General features: G+C 48.1%; 2 protein-coding genes and 1 long non-coding RNA gene across 7 annotated transcripts; 1 reads left to right on the top strand and 2 right to left on the bottom strand.

Annotated features, from left to right (window-relative positions):
- Positions 1-44: 44 nt before the first annotated feature.
- On the bottom strand, positions 45-5,726 carry LOC144899582 (uncharacterized). The gene is made up of 4 exons (XR_013627859.1): positions 5,695-5,726; positions 2,974-3,218; positions 1,503-1,675; positions 45-1,316 (listed from the first exon to the last, which is right to left on the bottom strand). It is a non-coding gene; the product is annotated as an uncharacterized LOC144899582 (long non-coding RNA).
- ccdc191 (coiled-coil domain containing 191) lies at positions 295-9,884 on the top strand. The gene is made up of 17 exons (XM_058059577.2): positions 295-399; positions 892-930; positions 1,073-1,208; positions 1,270-1,410; positions 1,489-1,667; positions 1,730-1,917; positions 2,796-2,964; positions 3,045-3,235; positions 3,599-3,815; positions 4,623-4,960; positions 5,715-5,797; positions 6,498-6,580; positions 6,671-6,760; positions 6,940-7,083; positions 8,024-8,176; positions 8,717-8,871; positions 9,567-9,884. The coding sequence occupies exons 1-17, from the start codon at positions 310-312 to the stop codon at positions 9,706-9,708; spliced, it is 2,538 nt and encodes an 845-aa protein (XP_057915560.2). The 5' UTR covers positions 295-309; the 3' UTR covers positions 9,709-9,884.
- On the bottom strand, positions 8,700-13,818 carry zdhhc23b (zDHHC palmitoyltransferase 23b). 5 transcript variants are annotated; one of them, XR_009120484.2, is made up of 7 exons: positions 13,598-13,816; positions 12,527-12,672; positions 11,511-12,140; positions 11,176-11,343; positions 10,561-10,830; positions 10,169-10,254; positions 8,700-8,852 (listed from the first exon to the last, which is right to left on the bottom strand). XR_009120484.2 is itself a non-coding variant. In XM_078792493.1 (7 exons), exons 2-7 carry the CDS (start codon positions 12,652-12,654, stop codon positions 10,242-10,244), a joined length of 909 nt encoding a protein of 302 aa, XP_078648619.1. In that variant the 5' UTR covers positions 12,655-12,672; positions 13,598-13,818; the 3' UTR covers positions 9,757-10,241. The 5 variants fall into 5 exon arrangements, 3 of the variants coding, with proteins under 3 accessions (XP_078648619.1, XP_078648618.1, XP_057915565.2); XM_078792493.1 differs by lacking the exon at positions 8,700-8,852 and having other exon boundaries at positions 9,757-10,254; positions 11,511-11,737; positions 12,038-12,140; positions 13,598-13,818; XR_013627858.1 differs by lacking the exon at positions 8,700-8,852 and having other exon boundaries at positions 9,757-10,254; positions 10,462-10,830; positions 13,598-13,817.
- Between the last annotated feature and the right edge of the window lie 191 nt (positions 13,819-14,009).

The raw sequence follows: 14,009 nt of genomic DNA, 5'->3' as shown, positions 1-14,009 counted from the left end.
ATAACACAGTGCTATTCAGCCGCATATTAAATTAATTTCATGTTTTATTTATTTTAAACATTTAAACTAAGCGTTGCTATGGTAACAAGGGGGACGCTAAACGCCCTGCTGTCCAATGGGAAACAGAGTCCAAACATACACTTCTCGAGCGGCAAACATGTCCAAATGACAGCATTACCCACAATCCTTTGTCATGCTATTTGATGCAAGTCATGTTAGAACGGGTCTTTGTTGGGACTTAATATAAACTTGGGATAGTGGCTTAAGTGATATTCTATATAGTGGGATAGTGTTGTCACTTCATCAAAGATGGCCACCACTTTAGCGGGTCAGGATTCTCACCTGTTAAGGTGTAGGAAGGCTGGCAAGAGTGGTACAACAAAGGCATCTACCACAAAGGTAAGTTTAGTCTTAATGTTCCACAGCCAATGCATCCATGTTATGCATCCAAGATGATGGTGATGATGATGGGTTAGAATGCAGCAGCCAAGGTGCCCTGTTGGATGCATGAATGAAGCAGAAGCAAAGCAGTGTGTCAGACTGGGGATCAGGATTGTTTTCAGATAGCGACGAGCCCACAGCATCATGCGCCTGCAGCCTGAGACAGAGATAGCCCAATGGCCTGGAGCAAAGCACCGCCATTTGGACATGCGGGGAAATGATTTTTGAAGTAATCTGCTGATTTAAGTCATCGGCTCAGCTTTTTCCTGAAATAATCCACAGACACGAGGCACAGGCTCAGCCCTCAATTTACGCTGGGTGCCTCCAGCTCACGGTGTCTGAGAGCAAGCAGGTCGAGGTGACCGTGAGAGCAGCATTTTTATGGAGCCCACTGCTCTCACCGACAAACACAATCAGCTTACACGGGGTTTCTTTTTCATTCCATTACAGAGGCATGTGAATAAGGAGGACATCGATCATTGGCGGAAGGTGGGAGGAACTTAATGGACAGTTTGTGTGTGGACTGTAGACAACGAGTGAATGTGGGAAAACATATTACAAGCATTTGGAATGAAATGTGGAGATTGTCTGCCATCTTTTCTGCCCACTTTTCATGTGGCGCCGTGGTCAGCAAGTGGAGAAAGCGTCAGCGTTTGCTGTGACCGAAGTCTTCTTCCGCAAGAAAGCCCACTCGGGGGGCAAAGGCCTGGCTGAAGCGCTGCAACACTTGGAGCAGTGGAAAGATGACGATGACACCAATGCTGAAGGTAGGTCAAATGGTGCATTCTCCATGGGAGAGCCTCGGTTAGTGATGATGGTGTCTTGCAGCTCAGGCACTTCTGGGTGACTGGCTGGACAGTACGTTGCCGCTGGAGCTGGAAGCAGAGCAAGAGGTGGAGGAGGAGACGGTGGGTGCGAGATCAAGGCCAGTGGCACCGACTCCCAACATGAAATACAACAACTTTGACGGTGAAGATAAATGAAGATAAAGATCATAGGTGTAAGGGATGTCAAATCTCTAAAGAACTTTGGTTTTGCTTTTCAAAGATCTGTACAACCACCTGGCCAAGGAAGAAGAGCACTGTGCGGTCAGCAACTTCCTGCAAGACCTGAAGGAGCAGGAAGTGGTGGACGGTGGCATGATGCAGCAGCTGACACTGGACGTTGGATACACCGACAGGAAGTTCAACGACCCCGTCGTCACCATGGACGTGCGCCACCAGCAGGTACATCCCTAAAATATACCTTTCCATCAACTTCCGATTGACACCCTAATGCCGGCGCAAAGGTGCGAGAGAACAGAGCGACACGGGACGGCGCCGGCGCCGATGCCAAGCGGCGGGAGCGGGAGCTGCAGGAGAGGAAGAAGAGGCAGGAGGAGAGGAAGAGGCAGGAGGAGATGGTTCAGCAGGAGATCGTCAGACTCCGGCGACAGAGGGAGGAGAGGAAAGGCCTTGAACTGCTGCTGAGGCGGAGGTCCGGTATCCATGGCAACCACTCACACCACCCCCACATCCCCCCCGTCTGATTCACTTAGTGCCTGTGTCATGATCCACGTAGCGTCTCTCGCAGGATGGAAGGGATTAATGCTAACCTTGTAACAAATAATCGAGACTTGAGCCCCCCCCCTTTGACCCTGAGAGAGTGAGCGTGTCCCCGTACGCCGCTGGTTAGCATAATGCAAGAGTGCCAGGCCATAACCTTTCGTGTTATTTGTGTAACTGAATAGAGTAACATTTCCATAAAGACACCTGAATGAACCGAGCATAAAGAGGCCTGCAGGAAATGGATGCAATGGCGACTTCCCCTGTACATTACCCAGCCTTGTTATATTGAAAAAGAACTCGTATACGAATGGATGCATTTTCATTATGTGGAATTAGTCCTGCAAAGTTTGGGGGAAAATTAATTATTCACATCAAACTGCAGGCAACTGATGTTTTATCAGGGGAGCAGAAGTATGCAAGTGTGTGGGATGTGTAATCTTAAAAAAAGTACATCTGGACTAATTAAATTGTGGGAGTATTGCTGAACACAAAGGCCTTTTAGCTATTGTGCCTTAATTACGGTCACATTTATTGGGAAAAAAAATGATTAATAGCACAAAACCTCTTCCGGGAGAGGCTTCATGACTGATTTGATTGTTCTAAATTCTAATCGTGTCTAAGAGGAAATAAGACAAAATGGAGTGCACTACCCGGCTGCAACCAGCAGAGGCACTGTTGGTTCAATTAGTCTAAAAATGGCCAACGTGACATCATCCCCTTAAAATCAATCAAAACAGCAATGTATTAATATTAATGTTGTTCATTTCCCCCAACCAACGTTAAGCGAATGCTATGTTGCTCAAACAGGGAACGACTGGAAGGTCAAAGAGCAGCCAGGAGCCTCCAGCCATCTCTCCCATCCCCCGCGATGCAGAAGCAGCATCAGCAACATCAGCAGCGGTCGCCACCGGCAGAAGCAAAACCACAATGCCAAGAAAAGAACGTTCAGATCTTTGTTCACCTGCATAACCTGAAGGTCAGTTACCTGTGATGCAGGCGTGGGCAGCTTCTCGTCCAGCGAGATACAAAAATCCCAACACTAATGATGCCTCCTAGTGTCTCAGGAGGCATTTCTCCCAATGGTACTCGGTGGTGCTGGAGCAAAGGCTGCATGCAGGTAAGGCCACGGCGCTGTGTGATTGGAGGAGACAGCTGAGAGCCTGGCGCGTGTGGCGTGCCGTCACGTGGGCCAGGAGAAATGAGCGAGAGGTGTGGAGAACAGAGGAGGAGCTGCGAACGGAAAACAAGTAAGCGCCTATTTATAATGAGCAATCATCATTTATATTGGCATATGAAACATTTTATTGAAAGATCTTGGGCGACGCCTTTTAATCAGTGAATTAATCAGGGTTTGGGAAAGCTGCCTCAATCAGTGCCTTCACCTTAGCTTGTATGCAACTTTATGAGAACCTTTTCCGATCCCACTGAACAAAGCCTGGTCCAAAAAGGCAAGGGGTGAGCAAGGCTTGGGATGAACTAGGACTCTTCAGGTCCAACTCTAAATAGGCCAGCGCCATATATTTCACTTCCTGCGGGTGTCCCAATACTTTTGTTTGACATAGGAGTCAAGCCGCGAAATATCCAATAATGACGAGGTTCTCCACCTCCAGACGATGCCAGCTGGCCGTGGACAGCGACCGGCGGCGGGTGCTCAGGCGATGTCTGCTGGAGTGGCAGCTGTGGTGCCGGCTGGAGCGGGACCAACGCGAGCTGTTGGCCCAGCAGCAGGAGACCCGGCGCAAGATGGACGCCCTGATCAGTGCCGCCACTACGGGCCAACTGAAATCCCCCACGATGTGCGACACCCCGCCCAGGGCCTCGGGGCAGGTAGTGTAACGGGCACATGTCCAAATACTTTTGTCCATAAAAGCAACCACAATAGAAATGGCCGCCTCTGAGCTGTGCATCAGGTGGCCTGAATGCGTCAAATGTTCACGGAAACATCCCCTGAGGAAGTTGGCAGCTCTCCAGCGTGTCAGGAGGTGAGGTGTGTTTATGTATGGATTGAGGGAAGCCGTATGGAAAGAGCGCTGTCGGAAGTAAGGTGTAAGGATAGTGGAACAGAGCTCCAGGGACATAAGGAAGCAGCGAGCTGGAGACGGGAAGTTTAGTGTCAGTGTAAAGGTCATGCTCATCACCAGGGTTCTGCTGCTTTCTGTCTGGATTGCTAGGCTGAAGATCCATGTGGTTTTGGTTGGATCTGCCGTACGTACAGTACAGAGTTCACACAGCAATGGGAACACAAAGCATTCCGCATTCGCTTCACTTTTCACGTTGTCTGTTTTCTTTTGTCCTCCATGAAGTGGACCATTGTGTTCACATTGTGATTTCATTTGACAACACAATTCACTTTAGGTTTCCATGGAGCCACAGGCAAAAAAGTGGCAATAGAAAGTGAATTGAATCTGGACCACTTTATGTTCACATTGCGCAGACTAACCAAATTGCTCCATGGACTGGAAGGGAACTGAACCGAGACCACATTCAAGATGGCCTCAAAGATGCAGTCCTCAGTGAGCAGATCTCAATTTTAGATTGGAGTGTTGACATACTGTTGTGGAGACACCGACTGAGTTAACGGAATCACTGGAATCCTACGCTAAAAAGGACGCCCCTTTCGTACGTCTCCTACAGGTAGAGTCCCACAAGCCCGTCACAACCCGCCATCCCAGAACCTCTCTGGGTTCCAGAACCTCTCAGCCCCAGCAGTGGGTTAAACGCCGCCATGCAGTGCTCGCCACGAGAGAGCTCAATCAGGCCCGGCAGAGGGTCGAGGACGGCGATGACCTCACCTGCCCAAAGAGCGGCGCCTTGCAGGGAGGCCGCTTCGAACACAGACATGCGGCCCAGAAGATGATCATCATGCAGCAGAGGAAGCAGCTGAAGGAGCAGCAGGAAGAGATCGCTCAGCTCAAGCGGGAGGTCACCATCACCTGGAAGGGCAAAGCAGCGGGGCGGCCGCCGCAGCAGAGGTGGGTTCCACTCCGGGGTCCGGATTTCTGAGCATAAACTGAATGGCATAATGGATCCAATGTGAAAAACGTGAAAGGTCTAAGATTAACAGAATCAAAAAATGGCCTTTCGGCGGAGCCAACAGTTAATAGCGAGGATGCTCTTCACCACATGGGAGGGAGTCCCTCAGCGGCAAGGTTCACCTCTACTCTGGACTGTACTTTCAGAACATTATCTTGTTCTCCTTTCTGGCTGAGGTTGGAAACACCAAAGCTAAAAAGTATGAAAGGTGAACATTACGGTGTGCAGGCAAAGCTCCTGTGAAAAGTGGCCATTAAAATACACCAAATCAACACCGGTCACATCTTTCGGGCTGTGTGCTCGTTTTATGTTTGCTGTTTCAGTCGAAGTCACACATGCTAGTCCTTCCGTGCACAACAACAACACTGCTGCATGGGGAATCATGGAATACTCACAATAATATGGAAAAGAGGGCAATTTTGTGCTGATGGTGATATTGTCAGTAAGCACACCGCACCACATGATATCTACGAAGTGCGTCCTGCCTGCCCTTGACTGAGTGTTTAAGCATCACAGCAGCACAGACCGTTTGGCACTCATTACGGGGCGGGTGTACCCGGCGTTGTGGCGAGCGAGTGTATAATCCTCATCAAATAACAATCACACAGGAGTGCCTGTGCTGACCTGTACAAGCACTGTTTGTGTGTACGTGTGTGTGCGTGTCATGCCTTGCCTGGATGCTTGCTGTTGCAGAGCGCCGACACAACCCAACAGCTTGGACGACTCTGCAAGGAAAGATGCGACACCCCAGAAAAGCTGTCATCCAATTATCGCAGGTCACAGCCTCACACACACACACACACACACACACACACACACCAGTGTTTCTCATACATTCATTTATTTGTGGATTTGATGCTTTGTGTTGAACTTCGTTCATAAACACATTATAATGGGACTGCTTGTTAACACGCCTAGTTCGCACCTGGTCTGCCAGAGAATAAAAACGAAGGAAGGATCAGTGTTGCCAACTTTGGTACATTGTTACTGTATTTGTTGATAGAATTTTAAAAAGACGACTCCCAACAAATCTAGTGAAGAGACTACAAGGGAGAGGCTCTGAAAAGAGTGAAACGTCTCCTGGCATTAAACTGCTTGGAAGTATTGAGCTGTGGCAGCGTTGAAGAAAGCTATGCATTGGGTTCACTTGGCTTCTCATAGTTTATTCTCATCATGTATTTGTAGTTCCGACCATACATACTTCTTGTGCTTTTCATGTTGTTTTTATTCACTTTGTCTCCGATAATGTTATTCCTCTCTCATACAGCGCCTTTTTACAGTTACATGCAAAAGCGTCATGGAAAATTCTGCTAATTATACGATGATGTAATTACTCAACTCCAACACTGTGTATGTGTGTGAGTGTATGAAAGAGCAAGAGAGAGCGGATGCTATGAAAATTGGATGAGCTATTTATGTTGAATGTTCCTTTACGCTCTTATGATGCAAATGTTATCCACTCCCTTCCCCGTACAGCCATGGAGGAGAGGGCACGTGCACGTGCGGAGCGGAAGAAGCAGATTGAGGAACTCCAAAGGGTCAAGCAAGAGGAAAAAATGGTGAGAGAGGCAGGGCTTGCCAATGTGGACTCGGTAGCTTTGTAGCTCTGTTTACTAAGGGCCGGTTTTGTGTTTGGATGACACGTTGAGGCGGAGATGAAAGCTGCAGAGGAGCAGAAGCTGAGGGAGGAGGCGATGGAGAAAGCAAGGATGATGGAGGAGAAAAGGCTGGCCAGGATGGTAAGATACTGACTGGAAAAGTCGGTCTGTAAGGACGACCTGCAGAAGAGAGCTTCTTGTCCTGTGTGCCCTCCTTGCTCTAAAACCCCAATGACATCACAGTCGTAACCTGTATGCAGACCGAGGACCTCACTAGAGGATAAATACAGCAGGAATGACTCATATTGTTGTTTGTGTAGAAGGAAGAGGAGAAACGTCAGCGAAGGAAAAAACAGCATCAACTCGAAGACGAGGCCCATCAACATTACAAGAGAAGTTTGTTACGTTGGAAAGGCCTGGCGCCGTGGAAACGCCTCATGGAGCTCAGGCAGGCCAACACAGAGGTAAGTCATGGTTTACTGTGATTGACAAGCCGACTAACACCCCTTCTTTAGCCCAAGCAGGCAGAGCAGCACGCTAGTTTCCCTTTGAGGGCCTTGTTTTGGTCCATTTTATACGGCACATCAGGGATGTTTGACCTCCAAGCTCCAATTATCCAGCATCCATGTGAATAACAAAATCCCCGTCTGAGGCCAAACAAGCTGTGCACAGTTTGCAAAAGCCACTTTGTTGTACTTCAAATGTAACACACACACACACACACACATCTTATCTCGCCACTAAAAGAGTGTTTAGTCTGCTTGCACACGATTCTAATGTTAATCTGCCGACAAAAAATGTTAGCCATCATGCAAAGAGGATTATTCACTGCTCTTAAATGGACTCGCCGGTGCTTCATCCAATAATAAACACTTTTAAATGACTTGGTGGCGCATTCCATGTAGTTAAATCTTACTTTATGCTACTTGGGCTGGCAAATAAGTGTGCATAATTACCCTTGAGCCATAATTGCAATTTGTTAATGCTAATATGAAACACAGTTGATCATTATCCATGACTCCTAGTGTCTATGGGCAATGAATGGATCGTTTTAGCAAAACACGCTAACACTCACTTCCAAAATAAAGCAAATGTGAGGGAAAACTGTCCTTGGGGACCAAAAAAATATCCAAGTCATATTCTTATGTTGATTAGGCCAGGTTCTTACCATTCTATGGTTGCCTTCATCTTCATCATCAGGCCTAGATGCGTTGAGGCCCACCAAAAGATTGAATGCGGCGCCTCTCACAGCGTTTGTGCAGCATCTCTGCAAGAGAAACTAAACAAAACACACAATCCGTTATTTCATTGTCCCTGTCTGGCACATTGTCATGTGACTTCGACTCCATTCATCAGCACGCAGCCATCCATCCTCTTCTTCTTCTTCATCTCAATCCCCTCCAGCTGGCCCAGACTCATCACGCCGGCTCCCTGCTGAGGCGATGCACACTGGCATGGCTGCAATCAGCCAGAGATTCCCAGTCTGAGAGAGAAGCTTGTGCTGACCAACTGCATCGACGACTCCTGCTTCGGAGGAGCTTAACCTGCTGGAAGAAAGTGTGTATACACACACACACACACACACACACAATCAGGATTCAGTCCATCCACTGGCAGTGACTAATCTCTGCACTGCCTACGCTCCATATTATGTTTGCAAGAGCACTATCTGAGGAGAAAAGCCTGACTTCAGTTTCCCCAAACTTTTCTTGTTAATACAAGTGCAGCCTGTTGCGGTGTGTTCAGCTCGCCCGTGCTTGAAACCACCAAAGACTCTTGCAAAGCAGTAGCATGAACCCACACAAGGATTGTGATTGTTAACTAAATGCATGGTTGTAAATGTATCACTCTCTCATGGATATTGCATTATGCAGAGCACTACCAAGAGGGGAAGTTGGTAGGTACCTAAAACTAGTAAAAAGTCACGTTACCCATACCTTACCATACGATTCATACCAAAGCAATAGCACGATAGTAAACATCTTCTTGTGTCAATCAAACTGAGCATCTAATTGGATGTGATTAGTCCGTGCAGCTGCACCTTAAGTGATGTGGGAGCACTGAAGCATGGGTGTCCCACCTCCTCATCTGTTGCAGCTGGAGGGCTGGAGGCATGTTCAGGAGGAGATGGCTGACTTTTTCTATGGCACCCACACTCTGAGAAGGTTCCTGCAGGCCCTGCGGGACCACTTGACCCGGGAAAGGCTGCTGGAGCAGGAACGTCAGGAGCTGGCTGAAGGGCACGACAACAGGTCTGATTGCAAATTGCAAATCCAGAGTTTTAGTAAGGATTGGCGGCAAGGAAGGACGTCGCTTCAAACCTGAAGTCTACTTGAGTAGGCGGCAGCGCTTTGTAAAACAAATGAGATGTTTCTTTGGAAGATCATTATGTGCTTTCAAGGTGTTAGCAGTAAACCTCCCCCACATGCTGCGTATGATGATAGATAAATCATTTTCAAGCCGTTTTCCTGCTCGGGTTGGAAAATTACAAAAAATGTTTCCGGTATTGACGACTGTGCGGTAGCCTTCAACAAGAAAATACGTTGCTGCACCGTTCCCCACAGACTTACAATCTATTTTCATCAAATTTGCATAATTGGCCACGATGCATGTACAAGTCATTTTCATTGATGCTGTGGGAAACAAAGACGGTGAGCGAGGGACAACATTAGGTTGGTGAGATCAAATGATGTATTGTTTTTTACTCCAGCTGTATGTGAGAAGAATGCAATGTTGTGAGCAAACATCAGAACCCCAGGTGAAGCGACTTTGTGGTACTAGACTACAAGTCCATTCCCTCCAGCGGTCCACCTGCCATTGCCAATGAACCCTGAGCTCCATAATGTGAAATATCATTAGGTGCGGCCAACCCAAAGGACCCAAAATGATTTCTTATGCCTCTCTTGTTTTTGACTTGTCTGTCCCTCCATCTGCCTGCCAACGTCAGAGCGGCGCTAAGGCGATGTTTTCAGGCCTGGAGGCGGCTTCCAAATCTGCAGCACAAGGAAAGAGAGAGGGAGCAGCGGCGGGAGAGGCTGGGCCGCAAAGTGATTGAGGTCCTGCCCGACTTTTGGTCTCATCCTTTGTGAAGGCTTGGCGGCACACAAGACACACAAACACCTCAGTGACGCCGCGAATGATCGTGTCAATGTTTTATTACAAAAATATAACAGACACCATTGAATCAACATGGTGTGTGATGTCAATCACAACCGTTGAGGACCAACAGAACATATCTTCCCAATATTTCAAGTGAATAAAGCGTTTATGACTAAATGAAGTGCTGTGCATGCGTACAATTTGCTGCAGATCAAAACTGGGATTGATTGAAGTTATTTTTCCATTATTCCCCAGCTGCCTCAAGGTGAATTCCTAATTTCTTTGTACCTCTGTACCTGTCCTCTGTGGTTGGTTACCCTGAAGAACAATACCGGGCCTGATTACCTGCATGCATGGGAGGGGGCGTGTGCGAGCACGGAGGAGGATGCTGGAGGTGGATATGCTGATCAGCCTGTGTGATGATGTGCACCAAATGTTAGGCGGCGTCACCTTGCTGCTGCGGTGCCGGCAGGATGGATAACCAAATGACTGTCATTCAGGCGTCTCTCAATGCCTCGCAGGCTCACTGGATGGCACTAAAGTGTAGAGGAGACACACAAACACAATGTTCAGTGAACAAGTGTACGAAAATTCATCTGTGCTTGGCATGGAGATGAATGAGAGATGAAAGAAGAAGCAGTGGAAAGTGACAAGAAGGTCACGGTGAGTGGATGCGGCCGCATGGAAATGTGGTGTGTGAGTGTTATTGCTGGAAGGAAAGAAGGAAGGAAGGAAAAAGATACCCCTTTGCTGCTGGAAGGCTAGCCAAGTGGAAGAATTCTGAAAGGCACCATGCTGCCACCCAGTGGACAAGAGCAGAACAGCAACGAGAGTTCCCTTACACCACGTCGGTCTGGGTTGAGAAGTGCGAAGTCCTGTCACCCGCAGGGCTGATGAACTCGGCCCAGTTGCCTCGGAAACCACGCGAGTAGATGCCGGTGTCGACGACAAGGCCCCAGAAGGCCCTGCGGCCAGATCTGTCCCTGAGGGCGGCCCGGGCCTCGCGCTCGGTCACGTTGTAGCTGATGTTGATGAGCTGCACCAGGAGCAGATGCAGCAGGCCGCCCGTCACCATGGTGCAGTACCAGGCGCTTGTGAAGCACAAGGCGGTGCTGAAACACACAGCGAGGAGGCTGAGCGGTGTCAACATTTTGCTACTGCACCTGACATGGGTGGACCTAAATGACCCATACATTCATTTGCGGCTGCCAACCACAAATTTGATGGTACCTGTTCTTCCTCACATTATAATGGGACTTTGGTACAAATCATAACTCCGCTTTTCACACACCTTAGCTGTCAGAGAAAAAGTGGTCATAAGGCACGAGTCCTGACCAATTATGCAAATTAGATTATGTAATGTAACCCGTCACCACAGATACATTGCAGTCCTGTGGGAAACACTAAATTGTGCTATCTTGCCCTTCATCAGGCCATTATTAAGGTGTCGCCAATACCTGTAATCCTCGTAGACCCCAGGGCAATAGAGCAGGGCGATGAGGACGTTTTGTGCGGGGCACACGCTGCGCAACACCAGGCTGATCCCGTACAGGGACGTCAACAGGAAGACGACCAGTGTCAGCAGGAAGCTGCGGTGGTTGGCCTGGCCCACGCAGCTATTGATCCTAAACACCATGATAATGGGGAACACATCGGGGGAGACAAAAGACAGCACTGAGAGGTGACGGTCAGACGCACATGAGCAGGAGAACACACAGGCATCGTTGGCGATGTTAAATACGAATCATGGCGAGGGTGGAAAAGGCATGCAGAGGCTTCAGATGGAACCCACCAGACGCAGTGGTGATCATGACGCAGCACGCAGACGCCACAGATCCGGCAATGTCCTGCCCTCACGGGCCGTGATACCTCACATATGTGACACCAGTTCTTCCTGTTAAGCTCCGCCTCCTGCGACAATCCCATCTGGTCAGCTACTTTTACGTAAGGCCTCCCGCCGCTGAGAGGAGCTGGGAGCGACTCTTGGTTCGGCCTCACAATGCCCGGGCCTCTCTTGGTCTGGATGAGGCAGAGGAGGGTGAACAAAACCCCTACTGTTACCACGGCAACCTGAAAAGGGCCGACATCCCCGCGTGGCAGCACTTCAATGATGAACAAATAGTACATGTAGGCCAAGGAGAAGAGAGCCAGGCTGAGGAAGAACAGCGTCTGGCCTTTTTTGCGATGGGTGAAGTAGTAGTACCACAGCACCAGGACCGGCAGGATGGTCAGAACCAACACACCCAGCAGAGGGTGGACAGCGGCAAGGTGCAGCAGCACTGGGAGTACAAGCAAAGGAGGAATGATGGATGGGTCCACCTTTTGGGCACCGCCCCACAGCCAGGGAACACGGAGACGATCGCTGATGACAGCGGCCACCCGGGACAGGGACTCTGGATTCTGTGGTTCCCTTTTGAAAACCCTGAAAATAAACCTTCTTTAACTTGGTTGCCTCGTGACTGCATGCCACCACTGACACATTAGGTGCCATCAATGTCACAAGTCCTTAAAAGCGGCTATAAAAATGTCATTAAAAGAACAACGCCCGGAAAAGCCTTTCTGGGGAACATTAATTTATTTGACGCTCCAGAGATTGAAGGTCATGATTCGATTCTAATAGTCACAGTGGCATTGACCTTTTAAGTCGTGAAATGTTTCTCTATGAAATGAGGCACAACAAAAGGTCATTATATCAGAAAAAGTACAAAAATTCTATTTATTCGGTAGTCTACAACAGCCGCCTCTATTTGGCTTGGCACTGCTGGTTTAGGCTCGGTCGTTAAAGCTGCGGAGGTCACTTCCACTCACCTGTCACACACATCGTCCAGGTCTTCACAGTCACAGCAGCAGGCGGCCACATGGCTGCGCTCACCGTGTCTGTTGATGTACTCGCAGCAGCACAAGACATCCTCTTCCTCCTGCCGCCTTTTCTTCATGACGGACAGCAGTGCACACTGAGAAGAGGCAGACGAGGACAATTGCTACAAAAAAGTTGCAATGGCAAGCACAGCTGCTCCAGTGAAAACAGTAAAGACAAATTTCAAGTCGATATTGTGACCATTCCAGAAATAGCTGGAGGAAAATAACATAAGAACATACATAAATACGTTTAAAATGGAGATAGAGATTTGTTGATTTATTGGATGCTCTAAATTGTACATAGATGTGTGTGTATAGGTGTCTGCGCCAGGGTGCAGCTGGCATAGGCTCCAGCTCACCTCGACCCTCATGGGGGTCAAACGGGTAGATGAATGTTCTATTAGTTATCTATTAGCTTTCAATCAATTAGCTTAGCATTACAACAGAGTGAAACAGACAGAAGCATCTACATCCGTTTAATAATAATAATAATGATACAGCTTCAATTAAATGATACATTGGTGTACTCATTTCAGTGATAACATTAAACTGCTAAGTATTATTACAAAAAGTTATGGGTATTTCTTTTAACAGCGAGATCACGTGACGTCCTTCCTCACTTCCGTGGCTCTGGTCGTCATGGTGAGGTCGCTTAGAAACCGTCATTTGTCATCAGAATGTTTTGTGTAGAGTTAGCTAGTAGCACGCTACATACATTTTGAGATCTAAATACTGTTGTAAGTTTTAAACGTGACATGTTTGGATAGACAACAAAAAATGTCAACTTCCGTTACCATTTCCTGTACCAGAAGGTCAACCAACCAATCACAAGGCGTTTAACTGAAAACGAGCAAAACAATCCACGAGCGCCACTTCCTGCTTGTGCAGGTCTTTCACCGGCGAGGGAATCAATTGGATAGTTAATCATCTATTTAAGGCTTAAATGTTAAACCAACTCTTCGCGTCTCAAGGCAAAGTGTCACCGACGCGAGTCATGACATAAAGAAGTGTGGAACATACCAGAACATTTGAGCCGTTACATGTCCTCGCGTCGTCTCCTACGCCACGTGTCTCCAGGTGCTCCTTCTGAGGTGCTCCTCCGGAGGTGCTTCAAGGTGCTCAACGTCGTTTAGTCGTGAGATTGTTCTGGTCCTTGTTCTGGTTTGAGGTAGTACAAGTGTCGTGTAGCTTTTCTTTCCTGTGTACTCCTGTCACGTGACGTTGCGTGACGTCACGCGGCGAAGCCTTGCCCCGCCCATGGCAGCAGCACACGTGCATTGCATGTATACATACATTGTGTTTGGCAGAAGACAAACAAACTGGAAGACCGCTGTTTTATCAAGACTAAGAATCATTGTTTATTTACAAAAAAGTGCATTGGAAGGCAAACAAGGAAGGCAAGAATGTAAACATGAAAGTGGACAAACCTGAA

The sequence above is a fragment of the Doryrhamphus excisus genome, linkage group LG7 (genome assembly GCF_037039965.1).
Source record: "Doryrhamphus excisus strain RoL-2023G ecotype Guam linkage group LG7, RoL_Dexc_Guam_v1.1, whole genome shotgun sequence".
In the NCBI taxonomy this organism is placed as follows: domain Eukaryota; kingdom Metazoa; phylum Chordata; class Actinopteri; order Syngnathiformes; family Syngnathidae; genus Doryrhamphus; species Doryrhamphus excisus.
Note: the sequence above shows the minus strand (reverse complement) of the source record. Positions and strands in the feature narration are given on the sequence as shown.